The 13,736-nt window shown below is 36.5% G+C and overlaps 1 protein-coding gene across 1 annotated transcript in view; it reads left to right on the top strand.

The window, feature by feature from the left end:
* SGK3 (serum/glucocorticoid regulated kinase family member 3) overlaps nucleotides 1-13,736 on the top strand; it is a 47,272-nt gene that overhangs the window by 23,631 nt on the left and 9,905 nt on the right. The window contains exons 6-12 of the mRNA XM_068983298.1: nucleotides 752-801; nucleotides 3,210-3,267; nucleotides 8,441-8,524; nucleotides 8,641-8,772; nucleotides 10,747-10,859; nucleotides 10,954-10,990; nucleotides 11,841-11,927. Of these exons, the coding sequence (XP_068839399.1) occupies nucleotides 752-801; nucleotides 3,210-3,267; nucleotides 8,441-8,524; nucleotides 8,641-8,772; nucleotides 10,747-10,859; nucleotides 10,954-10,990; nucleotides 11,841-11,927 (561 nt within the window). The remainder of the gene's footprint in view (nucleotides 1-751; nucleotides 802-3,209; nucleotides 3,268-8,440; nucleotides 8,525-8,640; nucleotides 8,773-10,746; nucleotides 10,860-10,953; nucleotides 10,991-11,840; nucleotides 11,928-13,736) is intronic.

A 13,736-nucleotide genomic window follows, 5' to 3' on the forward strand; every position in this document is an offset into this window, starting at 1 on the left:
CTGTAAAAGGATCACTAGTTTAATCTTTTGGGATTTTGAGTTAAATTTCTAGCTAATTGTTAGTGAGCTAGAATTTTATTAGTTGATTTATGATATACTGTATTAATAGGTGAGTAAAGATGTGCTTCTAAGTTAATAGGAGAGATTAAATGTACTTTGTTAACTGTTATAATAAGAGAAGCCTATCTAAAAATTAGGTACTATCACAGTAGTGGGATTAGGGAGAAAAGCACTCTTGGTTTTTCTTCATGTGCTTGCTTTAGAAGTAAAATTACCTCCTCCCAAATTAAAACTTTAATCCAGCATTTGCAGTTGTAATCATCATCACATTACCATTTCTTGTCTTTAATAATAGCTTATTAAATATTTGAAAATTTAAAAACAAAAGCTATTTTAACCAGTTTTTTAATGTAAAAAAAAAGATTCCTCTTAAATTGTTATTTCAGTGCTCGCCTCTTCTAAGGAGCTTTCTGCAGTTTACTTCATTCATTTGCCATCTTTGAGCTTGATTTCTGCCTTACCTTTTCCCTTAAAACTTCTCTTGAAATCGATCATTAAAATGGTTGTTTATATTGATTGTGTATCTTCCCAAGACTCTACGCATTTATTGAGAATTAAAGCTTTAGGTTTAACATGGCAAATATCTGTGATACAGTTATGTGTATTTTACTTCAGAAATATCCATTGACTGATAACCTTTGAAACTCCAGTAAGAATGTTAAATTCTTTTCTTTTTTTTCCATCTCAACAGCTACTCTCTACCTCACAGAACATCAACCTGGGACCATCTGGAAATCCTCAGTAGGTTTAATTTGTTTCAACAGTCTAAATGGATTTGAGGAAGATCTTTTTTTGTAAATGTGCAGATGTACCTAATTATACCAGTTTAACTGGAAGCCTGTGAAATAGAACTGTGGTTACAGTGACTGTTGTACTGTCATACGCTTTTCTGATTCACTGCTCTAGCTTCTCTTTGTTATAGTAGAGCTCTGAGGAGTTTTTAATCCACAGATTGTTGGCTGGGTTCTGCTGTTACGCCATTGTCACTTTCCTGGGGTGTGTGTGTGTGTGTGTGTTCGTGTAAGATGAGTAGACCATATTTCCCAGAGGAACAAAAGTCCTGGGAGGCACTTGGGAAGTACTCTGGCAAAAACATCTGTGCAGGCCTAATTGATATTCTCCTGGTACCCAATGTCATCAGTACAGCCCTGGTTGTTAGCCAGCTTGGTCCAGGGGAGACTTGATGGAAATCAGCATATGAAAAGCTATTAAACTTATTTTTTTTCTGGTTTCTCCCATAGTCCCATATTTATTTGAACCCAGGGGAAACATTTTGGAAAACACCAGGAGTGGCAAATGTAGGCTTCACTTTAAGGTTCAACCCCAACAGTTCATTGGGATACAGAGGAGTTCAAGGCCACTTCCCTGGCTCAGTTTGAGGACCCTGACAGATGAGTGATGACTGCTGTGGGTTACAAGAAGAGTGCAGTGTGGCTGTCCTCATAATTATCCTTCCAGGCTTACCAGATTAATTCTAAAGGATACTGTCTCAGCCCAGCGCACTGTGCTGCTTCTCTCACCCTTTTGGTTCACTTAGAGAGTCAGTATGAAGTGAAGTGAAGGTCGCTCAGTCGTGTCCGACTCTTTGTGATGCCACGGACTGTATAGTCCATGGAATTCTTCAGGCCAGGATACTGGAGTAGCCGTTCCCTTCTCCAGGGGATCTTCCCAACCCAGGGATCGAACCCAGGTCTCCCTCATGCAGGTGCATTGTTTACCAGCTGAACCACCGTGGAATCCCAATGAGTATAGACAGGAGAAGTGAGCAATGTGGTGTCACAAAAGCAGATGAAGACAGGGAATAAATAACTGTTGACGTTGCTGATAGGGTGGGTTGATGACGATTGAGAATGGACCGTTGAATTTAATGTCACGGGTGACTTCTATGAGCAGTTTCAGTTGTATGGTGGATTCAAGAGAGTTTGTCAGGCAGCACAAAATGGAAATATGCTTCCAGTTAGGGTTTGTCACCAACAATTAACAATAGGATTTTGGCTGTGGCCTCGATGTGTTTACTGTGTTTGAAGGATTTGCATGTTTTTTCACTATTACATTTGTTCAAAAAATTATTTCAGTATTCAGCATATCATTAGAGAACAAAATAGTTCAAAGAGCAAGTTCTAGAAGAAGAAAAACACCTAAGGTTAGTTAAGTATTTATCTCCGTAATCCTGACTTGTTATTATTTAACCCAGACCTGGTATTCCTCTCATGTTTGTATTGACTTTGTTTTGGTAATTAAGTGAAGGACATTTAAAATGTGAATGGAGTCATTTCACTCCCCCTAGTCCAATTTAGGAATTCATCCTCTGTTAAAGAAAACAGCTCTTCTGGCTACTTAAGTTCAGCTTTGTGCAGCCATCTGTTTTTGCCTACACACAGCCAATGCTGCTTTTAACCTGAGGTTAAGATAAATAAAAAGGCAGTCATAGTATTCTTTCTGCCTTCTCGATTCCTGGTTTTTCTACATTACTATCTATTAGAATAAGTAGAGAGTTCTTTTATTTTTAACATGCAGGTAGTGTGTATGCAGAACAGTGTGGTGACTTTTTCTCCAGATCAGAAAATTTTCTTACTGACTTCACCAGGTATTCCTACTAGTAACTTTGTTTTCATAATAATTTCCAGACTACTTAGTCCTTGAAATATGTCACTAATTTATCTAGTCATTCAGTTTCCTTGTTAACAATATTGTGAGGTTTATGGTTAATAAAAGTGAAATGACAGATCGTAGATAGATAGACCTTTTTCTCCCAAAAAGTCTATTACTGAAGCCCTTCTTAAGCCAAACTTAACAAAGCTTAAATAAAATGAGAAAATCTCTTATCTAACCAGAAAGTAGGTATCATTACTATTCATTATTACCCACTCCAGTATTCTTGCCTGGAGAATTCCATGGACAGAGGAGCCTGGAAGGCTACACTCCATGGGTTCACAAAGAGACGGACATGACTGAGTGACTATCACTCATTCACTCATTACCTTTTTTATAGTAAAGATGAGATCCTACCAGTGTAAAGGCTGGAGTTCTCATGCTGAAGTGTACCCAAGATTTATTTATTAAGGAGTGAAGTATTAAAAACTATTGAAAAGTTAACATCCTATCAGTTTTCTTAGAGGCTAATTCTTGTCATTTTTCATTTATTTCAGTGCTAAACCAACAGACTTTGATTTCTTAAAAGTTATTGGAAAAGGCAGCTTTGGCAAGGTGAGTATTTTTATTTTTTCTTCAGTAAATTAGTACTTTAAAAATGCATGCTTTTTAAAAATTAATTGTAAAGAGTCCACCTGCCAATGCAGGAGACACAGGTTCAATCTATGAGTCAGGAAGATCCTCTGGAGTAGGAAACGACAACCCACTACCCACTCCAGTACCCTTGCCTGGAAAATTCCATGGACAGAGTAGCCTGGTGGTCTATAGTCCATGGGATCACAAAGAGTCAGATGTGACTAAGCACACACACACATAGTTGATTTACAATGTTGTATTAGTTTCTGCTGTACAGCAAAGTGAATCTAGATCGATAGAGATTCTGTTTCCATATAGGTCATTACAGAATACTGAATAGAGTTCCCTGTGATATACAGTAGGTTCTTACTATCAATTTTTTATATAGTAGTGTATTTATGTCAATCACAATCTCCCAGTTTATCTTCCCCCGCCCTTTCCGCACTGATAACCATAAATTTGTTTTCTACATCTGTGACTGTTTCTGTTTTGTAGATAGGTTCATTTGTACCAGTTTTTTAGATTCCACATAAAAGTGATACCATACAATATTTGTTTTTCTCTCTTTGACTTACTTCACTCAGGATAACAATCTCTAGGTCTCTCCATGTTGCTGCAAATGGGATTATTCCATTCTTTTTTATTGCTAAGTATTATTCCATTGTGTATTTGTACCACATCTTCTTTATTCATTCCTCCATCAATGGGATGGACATTTAATTTGCTCCTGTGTCTTGACTATTGCTGACAGGGTTGTAATGAACATTAGGTGCATGCGTCTTCTTGAATTCAAGTTTTCTTTGGGATATATGCTCAGGAATGGGATTGCTGGGTTATATGGTAGCTCTGTTTTTAGTTTTTAAGCAATTTCCATACTAATCTCCATAGTGGGTGTACCAGTTTATAGGGGAATGCATGCTTTATATATGGGATACCATGGGACTTGTTGATATGCAGGATATAGAATTAAGATGCTTTCTCTACCTTCAAAGAACTGACAGAATAATTCAAGATACAAGGCATCTACTCAGATTCTAACCTAAAATGTATTTGTTCAACGAGTATTTTGTTGAGCACCTCTGTGCTAAGCACTGTTCTGGTCCCTGTTAGATAGTATTGAACAAAAATGACATGCTTTGTACCTTTGTGATGCTTACATCCTATTGAGGGAAATAGTCAATTAAAAATATGCAATCAAGTAAATAATTACATGCATTAATGAAGCTGCAGGAGATGAAGACTAGACCGAAGAGACAGGAAAGTAGGCAGTCGGGGGGAAGCCCTTACTTAGGTGAGTTAGTCAAGGATAGCTTTATGCATATATATGTATACACACACATACATATTTTGGCTACACTGACACACAGGGGCTTCTTTAGTTGCAGGCATGGGCTTAGTTGCTCCATGGCACATGGGATCTTAGTTCCCCAAACTGGGGATTGAACCGCATCCTCTGCATTGGAGGGTGGATGACTTCTTTGAAGAGGTATTATTTAAGTTGAGGCCATAAAGACATCAGTGAGCAGCTGTGTAAACAGCAATTGGAGAAGGAAAGGGAAGTTTGAGACCCCTGTCCCTCTTCATGCAGTGAATATTGAGTGAATCACGAAAGTTGACAGTGTGCCACAGCAAGCAAGAAGAATCCCTAAAGCCAGAAGCATCGTAGATGGGAGTTGTCAGAATCATCAAATGTATTTAAGTGCCTTTTTTGCATTATACTTCAATCTGTAGTAAAAATAAATATGTATGTGTTTAATTATAGTGTGCTATATTCATAGCTTCCAGTATCTAGATCTAGTTTGTTTTCTGAGTTCCCTAGAGACCAGAAACTGTGACCATAAAATTAAACCCGTGTGTGTTCATTAATTCAGCAAATATATGTTTGCCACCTGCTACACGCTGGGCATTGTGCTAAAATAAGCTATAGAAAAGTAGAAGTGCATCTTGCTCTCAAAATGCTCACAGTCTGTTGGAATGTTAGAGATAGTCTGTTGTTAAGGACAGACAGCATTATCTTTTGGAAAGCTCACATTTGGACCTAGAGTCAAATAGATCTATCTAATGTATATAATGTGAGGCATAGGGTCACACTTCACTTTTTTCCTCATGAATGTCAGCTGGTCCTACACAGTTCATTGAAAAGGTTTTTCTTTCCCTTCTACCCTGCAGGGTAACCTTCATCATATATCCAGTGTCCATATATGTCTTGGATCTGTTTCTAGATTTTGTTTTATACTTGTCTCTAGATTTTATATTTTGTTTCATTAACTGATTTTTCTGTCCTTGCACCAGTGCCACATTGTCTTGAAAATGAAGGTTGATATTCAACAGAACATCTTCTCTCCTTGCTCCTCTTCAAGAGACTCTTCTTAGCCCTTTGTGTATCAGCCTTAAGTTTTAGAATTAGCATGTCAGGTTCAACAAGATTCTTTTGGATTTTGATCAATTGCTTTGAATCTGTAGATCAATTTGGAAAGAATTGTCATCTTACCAGTATTGAGTCTTCCAATCCATGACCATGGCATATCCCTTTGTTAATTTAATTCATCTTAAGCTTTTGTTGGTAGTGTTTTGTGGCTTTATGTATTTGATTTTTACATATCTTTAATTGAGTGTATTCCTTTGTGTTTCATTTTTTATGTGGTGAGAACTGGTGTTAAACCTGGAAGCTGAATATATACATTAGCTGTGACACATTGGTTCTCCTCCAAGCTGCGTAGCCACCAGTAATGCTTGCACATACCCACTAGGAAAGGCATGTGCCAGAATATTCATAAGCTTCATTGTTCATCATCTAAATGTCACTGAAAGAGTGGATAAATTATGGTATGTCTGTGGAATGCAGTACTCTGCACAGTAATGAAATATGAAAACAGTGCTGTTGGGTTGGCCAAAAAGTTCATTTGGGTTTCCTGTAACGCATTTCTTGGCCAATCCAATACATGTCACAATGTGAACATGTTATATAGAGTGAAAGAAGTCAGGCAGACATAACATTATCTATATGATTCCAGTTATATAAAGTTCATAGACAAAACTCACCTGTTTTACTGCAAGTGAAAATAGTGGTCATCTTTGAGGAAGAAAGGGGATGAATCATTTCTGGAATAGGGCAAATGGGAGGCTTCAGGCTACTGACAGTGTTTGGGTTTTTTGACCTGAAAGTGATTACAGTGTGTCTGTTTTGTAATAATTTATTGAGCTATAATGTTTGTGAGTTTTTCTACATGCATATTACGTTTAATAAAAGCTTTAAATCTAGCAAAATGCTTAGACACCAGCAAAGTACAATAAAACAAAAGCAGAGTACACAAAAGAAAAAAAAGCAAGCAGAAATGCAGATTCACAATGAAGGTGAAAAATATGTATGACAAACTTTGCAAATGGTGGTCTTGGTTCCACTTTCCATTTGCCCATCTGTTTCTTAACTGTCTGTCTATTCTCCACATCTACTAATCTGCTGAAAAAATGCCTGCCATCAAGGTACTTCCTAGTTGCCACATTCTTTGAATTATTTTCTCAGAACAAACTTGAAGATGAACCAATCAGAGTATAGAGAAGGGAAGGTCAGGTGGGTGGGAGCTGTCAAGGAAAGAAAAAACAATGTAAGAAAGAAGGAACATTCAGTGGAGTCAAGTATTGTAGAGAACAAAAGCCTGAGAAATGAGAGAGATGCTAGCAGTTGACCTGAGGAAATGTACACCCTGACAGTATTCTTGACTTTGTTTTTATGAGTAACAAACATCTTATCAATAGACTTTATTTTTCAGACCCATTTTAGATTTACCAAAAAAAAAACCCAAAAAACTGAGTAGAGAGAAAATTCAGGGGGACTTCTGATAGACTTTATTTTTTAGAACCATTTTAGATTTACCAAAAAAAAAAAAGAAAACACCTGAGTAGAGAGAAAATTCAGGGGGACTTCTCTGGTGGTTGAGTACCTGAGACTCCAAGCTCCTAATGCATGGGGGCTGGTTTTGATCCCTGATCAGGAAACTAGATCCCTCATGCTGGAACTAAAAATCCTACATGCTATAAGAAAGACCCAGCACAGTCAAATAAGATAAATATTTTTAAAATTTTTTAAAAAAGAAAGTTCAGAGAATTTCCAAACCACCAGTTTACATCAGTATGGTACATTTGTTCCAAGCAATGGACCAATATTGATCCATAATTATGTACTCAAGCCCATCATTTATTCACATTTCCTTAGTTTTTACCCAGTGTCCTGTTTTTTTGTCCCATCCAGGACATTTAGTTGTCATGTCTCCTTAGGACTTTTCTTGTGTTTGAGGCCCTTGATGGTTTTGAGAAGCACTGGTTAAGTGTATTGTAAGACATCTGTCTGTTGGAGTTTGGTGTTTTTCTCAAGACCAGACTGTGATTACAGATATAAACGAGGAAGACCACAGATGTACTGAAAAGTAAGGCCCAGCATTGTCACCAGCAGCTGATCATCTCAAGACGTTTTGAAATGTATCAGCTGATAGTTACACAACTTGTAGGGTGTCTTGAATCCCTTAAAATTTATTTCTAAAACTTTGGAGTATGGCTGCCTTTTTTCTAGGGCAAGATCTTCTAAGTTTCTTCACATCCATGAAGTGTCTGTGTACACCACAGCCCATTATAGAATCTCAGCTACATATGGTGCTTGTTTCTCTGAGTGCTTCTAAATTTGAACCCTATAAGAGAAACCCAAATGTTAAAACGAAAATGCATTTTGATCACTGAGAAACCATTTTCTTCTCTCTCTTTTTTTTTTAATGTAGCCATGAAATTTATAGCCTCAGTATTTTCCAAAGACACTTTGGGACTCAGGGCTAGCATACACACACACACATAAACACACATTTCTCAAGCAGTATGGATTTTGACACTTAGTAAAAACCTTAAGCATTAGCATGTTAAGTGACAAACGATGCCTGGCTCTTTAAATCATCAACATTTCTTTGGTTTTAGTAAAATATCTAAGGAAAAGTGGAGTTGTAGAAACAAATTAGGAATTTTCAGGTTTCAAAATAAAAACATAACATTATCTAGGTCTGTTGTGGACTTTATTTTTATAAAAATTTTAAGTATTGACTTAGTGATAAGTGAATTGTCTCTGTCAAAACATTGTTATTTCTAACAGCACAATCTTTAAATATAACAGGTTCTTCTTGCAAAACGGAAACTGGATGGAAAATTTTATGCTGTCAAAGTGTTACAGAAAAAGATAGTTCTCAATAGAAAAGAGGTAAAATAAAATAGCTTTGTTTCTACTATATCCATCTTCTCAGTTAACAGAATTGTTTTCTGGTGTATAATGCAACTTGATTTTTTTTTACCTTTTCTTTTTATTTTTTTAAACAGCAAAAACACATTATGGCTGAACGAAATGTGCTCTTGAAAAATGTGAAACATCCATTTTTGGTTGGATTACATTATTCTTTCCAAACAACTGAAAAGCTTTATTTTGTTCTGGATTTTGTTAATGGAGGGGAGGTGAGTAATTAGTGTTTCAGTATTGATGATGTTTAGGGAAAAAAAAATAGAATTGAGTTAGAGTTTTTCTTAAGGGTTTTAGAAGCAAAGCCCAGCATAGACAGCTATTTGTTGAGTAGCAATAGTATATAAGATGCTGGCTAATCAGCACAGTGCAGGATGTGGAGAAGTGAGACATAAAGTTCTTTTCCTAAGCAGCTTATGGTGTAGGTGGGAAGCTCATAAAAGAACCTTGTTATGAAGCTACAGACTTCTCTGATAGTTTTGTCACTGAGCTATGTAGCAAGAACATATATTGAAACATTGGAATGAAACTTGATTTGTAATTTTTGATAATTAACGTTTCAGCAGTTGCATATAAACATTAGTCTGTCATTTTCCAAAACGTGCAGCTGTTAATCAGATGAGGTGATCCTGTAATAAAGGGTTCTGTGGTGAAGCTGGTTCAGAAAATGTTTCATGTTATAGCCCCTTGGTGGTTTACAACACGTTTCAGCATATTTGAGACTTTGAGAAATTAATGCCTTAAAGACAGCCAGGATTTATATTTTAAAAACTTTTTTAAACCACACAATCACCTTTTGTTTGTTTGAACCAAATCTAATAATAATATTCCCCAAAACTCTGAATCAGAGGGGTATTGAATGTTTTTTGAGAAATGCTACTGGTAAGATAGTAATTCCAGTAATAGCTAACTTGTATTGAGCATTCTTATGACTCTTTAAACATGCTGTTTTATCCTCACAACAATTGTGTTGTATAAGACAAAGAAACTTAGTGAGGTACGGAGAAGCTAATAACTTGATTAAGTCATATGGGTTAGTCCATGTGAAAGACATCCACATAGAGGTGGTGGTTAAAGTCATTGGATTGAGTTGGTTGGGAAGGTATCCAGAGAAAGAATAATAGTGGAGAAACTGAGGACAGACACCTTATCAATCCTTGAAGCATTGGGGGTAGTAAGGAGCAGAGGTGGAACTCTCCAAGGTAGAAGAAAGCCTAATGAGAGATCATTGTTTTAGAACCTAAAGATTTAGAATAAGAACCTAGGGCAAAATTAGCTTAGGCAGGTAACCTGATGACTAGAGGGTGGGTTGTAAGAAATACATGAAGAATTAGGAAGTGTAAGAAATGAACTGAAGGGACATCCCTGGTGCTCCAGTGGTTAAGAGTCTGCCTTCCAATGCAGGGGACACAGGTTCGATCCCTTGTCAGGGAATTAAGATCCCACCTGCTGTGGAGCAGCTAAGCCCATGTGCCACAACAGGAGAAGCCTGTGTGTACCACAGTGAAGACCCAGCACAGCCAAAAAGTAAAAAAAAGAAAATGAACTGGAAAATCCAGCTGCCACTGAGCTTCAGCCAGTTGCTACCATGCTGAATTTAGGCTTAATGGTTCAGAGACCTGCCCCTCCACCCATTTCCCTTTGCCACCTGCCCGAAACTAAAACTATGAGTTTTTACCCAAAAAAATTTTTCCCAATTTTTAAATATTACCAGTTATTTTAGATTTTTCTGAAAACAGTATTTGGTTCAAACAGATTATATCTTTGGGTTCTGTTTGGTCTGCCAGCCACTGATTACCAATTTCTGAATAGTATTTGGTTTAATTCAAATAATAAAAGATCAAGTAAGGTAATTAACATGGAAAAATCAAGATCATTGGTCTTCATTAATAATCTTTTCTAGGGGGGGTTGCCTGGTGTGGTGAGGATACTGCCACACTGGAGGATTGAGGGGTAAATAGATGAGTAAGTTAGCAAGAGCAGGGAAAGAGTTACGGTTGAAGAGAGAATGATTGCTGGGTGGATGGGGGACACAGGCAAGGGAGTATCAAAGTTCTGTACTTCGGTGCTTTTTTTATCTCATGTTCAAGGTAACGAAAATAAATCCTGTTTTTATATTTACAGAGTATATTTGTCTCACTTTATGTGTGAATTATCTTGGTATTCATTTTTTTACTTCAATTTTATAGCTGTTTTTTCACTTACAAAGAGAGCGGTCCTTTCCTGAACACAGAGCTCGGTTTTATGCTGCTGAGATTGCCAGTGCATTGGGTTACTTGCACTCCATCAAAATAGTGTACAGGTAAATTTTTAAAATTGCACTTCTGAAAATGTCTTTTTATTATTTTGTTTCAATTCAAATTGAGTTTTGCTTTTCTTTCCTTTTAATTTGATAGAGACTTGAAACCAGAAAATATTCTCTTGGATTCAGTAGTAAGTATTGGCTTTTAAAAATCTGCTGGTTCACAATTCTTGTTAATGTTATGCTTAATGAAAAAGAGTCAGCCTCAAAGGTTCCACACTGTGATTCCATATAATGGAACACATGTTCCATTCATACATGAGTGTTTTATATAACATTCTCAAAAAATCCAAACCAGAGACATGGAGAACAGATTAGTAATTGTAAGGGGACCAGGGACTAAGGGATAGGTAAGTTCAAAAATAAAGCAGTAACATAAGAGAGTTCTTTTGTTCCTTTGGGTTGATGAAAGTTTTCTGATTGTAGAGGTAGTTACACAAATCTATATATCTCTATTGCATAGAGCTACACACAGGGCTTCCCTGGTGGCTCAGTGGTAAAGAATCCACCTGCAATGCAAGAGACATGAGCTCGATTATTGGGTCGGGAAGATCCCCTGGAGAAGGAAATGGCAGCCCACTCCAGTATTCTTGCCTGGGAGATCCCACGGACAGAGGAGCCTGGCAGGCTGTTTTCCATGGGGTCACAAAAGAGTCGAACACGACTCAGCAACTGAAACAACACATACACACACACAAATGCATACATGTGAAAGAGTGAAAACTGAATAAAGGTGGCTGTCTAGCTAACAGAATTGTACCAGTGTCAATTTCCTGATTCTGACGCTGTACTATGTTATATAGGCTGTCAGCACGGGGCGTGTGGGAGGAGGGAGAAGCTGGGGGAAGGGGACATGGAGCTTTGTGTACTATTTTTCTGAAGTTTGCTTTTGGTCTATGATTATTTCAAAATCAAATGTTCTTTAAAAGTGTCAATTTATATCCATGCATTATTTTATTTTACTGCCCCTGTATTTGTCAGGGACATGTCGTCTTAACAGATTTTGGGCTTTGTAAAGAAGGAATTGCTATTTCTGACACCACAACAACATTTTGTGGGACACCAGAGGTAAGAAATTTATCTCATTTGTCATTCATGGAATCATACGTGAAATGCAAAACTGAATCACAAATTGCATATATAAAATTTGAAATCAGAAAAGTAGAGTAAAGAGACTTCTCTGGTGGTCCAGTGGTTAGGACTCTATGCTTCCACTGCAGAAGTTGTGAGTTCAGTCCCTGCTTGGGGAGCTAAGATCCTGCGTGCCTCATGCTGCTGCTGCTGCTGCTAAGTCGCTTCAGTCGTGTCCAACTCTGTGCGACCCCATAGATGGCAGCCCACCAGGCTCCCTCGTCCCTGAGATTCTCCAGGCAAGAACACTGGAGTGGGTTGCCATTTCCTTCTCCAATGCATGAAAGTGAAAAGTGAAAGTGAAGTCGCACAGTCGTGTCTGACTCGTAGCGACCCCAAGGACTGCAGCCTACCAGGCTCCTCCGTCCATGGGATTTTCCAGGCAAGAGTACTGGAGTGGGGTGCCATTGCCTTCTCTGACATACCTCATGGTGTGGCCACAAAAAAAAAAGGAAAGAAAAGTAGAATAAAATGTTTTCAGCTTCCAACCAGCTGGGAATATCTGATAATCATCTCTTTTTTTAAATAAACATTTATATAATAAACATTTAAAAGTTTATTGGTAGTTTTTTTTTTAACTCTGATTTTGTGATATCACCAGTAACCAACAAAGATAAATTACACTTATTTGTGCTTATTTGTTTTTAATGTTAAAAGTTTATCTTCGATTTCTTCAAGCATTTGATTATATTTCTAATCCTTAAGAAAAAAATCATGAATCAGTGATGAAAATGTTCAAAAATTAATTGTGATAATGTTGGAACAACTCTGTAAATATATTGAATTGTACACTTTAAATGGGTGAATTGCTTGGTATTTGAATATCTCAATAAAGCTGCTTTTTTTAAAGGAAATAAGCTAAAGCAAATATGGCAAAATGTTAGCATTGCTTATGTTTGGATGGCAGCTCTATTGGTTTCTGTTACATATTTATGGTTTTTATATGGTTAAAATATTTCATAACGAAGCTATTTAATGCAAGAAAATAAAGCAATGTGTATGGGGGGGCGGGGATTACAAATCAGAATTTATTAACCAGAACATCCTATTCTCTAATCATGTTAACTAGCAGAAAATGTATCTTTTCATTTGAGACAGTGATAATAATCCTTAAGATTTATATTAAAGCCTTGTTATTCTAATTTCACACATACACACATTTAAAATATCCTATTTATTGCAATCTTAAGTGCCAGGTAGCTTTTTTTGGTCATCTAAATTTTAATGTGATCGGAAACTAGTAAACCCTTTTTATTTATTTTCCCATTTCTTTGTATCACATAAAAAAAGCTGAAGAATGTATTTCATCGTATATATTTCATGTGGGAAGAGGAAATATATATTTTGGAGACTAAAATTCAAATTCACTGTTTTATATTTGCGAAATCATGATGCTTAAATGTTTTACAAGTTGAAGTATGATAGCCATCTAATAACTTATACAACTTTAAAAAATAATACATTAAAGAATTACTGTCATAATTCTTAAATAAGAATACAGTTATTTTTTCTTTCACTGAAAAGGAAAAAATGAATTATAATTGTCATATTAAGAATTCTTTCTTCAATAATGACTTGTTTCTTCAAGAAAATGAAGAATAAAGAGAAATAAGATTTAATTAATCTAAAATTAATTTTGTGAAAGACAACCCCCTGCAAAATACCTACTTTATATTATGGTTTCTATACTTGTCATCCTTCTCTGTCTTAACTGCATCATCATTTCTGGGTAAAATACTTGAATAT

This window comes from Capricornis sumatraensis, chromosome 11 (assembly GCF_032405125.1).
Source record: "Capricornis sumatraensis isolate serow.1 chromosome 11, serow.2, whole genome shotgun sequence".
In the NCBI taxonomy this organism is placed as follows: Eukaryota; Metazoa; Chordata; class Mammalia; order Artiodactyla; family Bovidae; genus Capricornis; species Capricornis sumatraensis.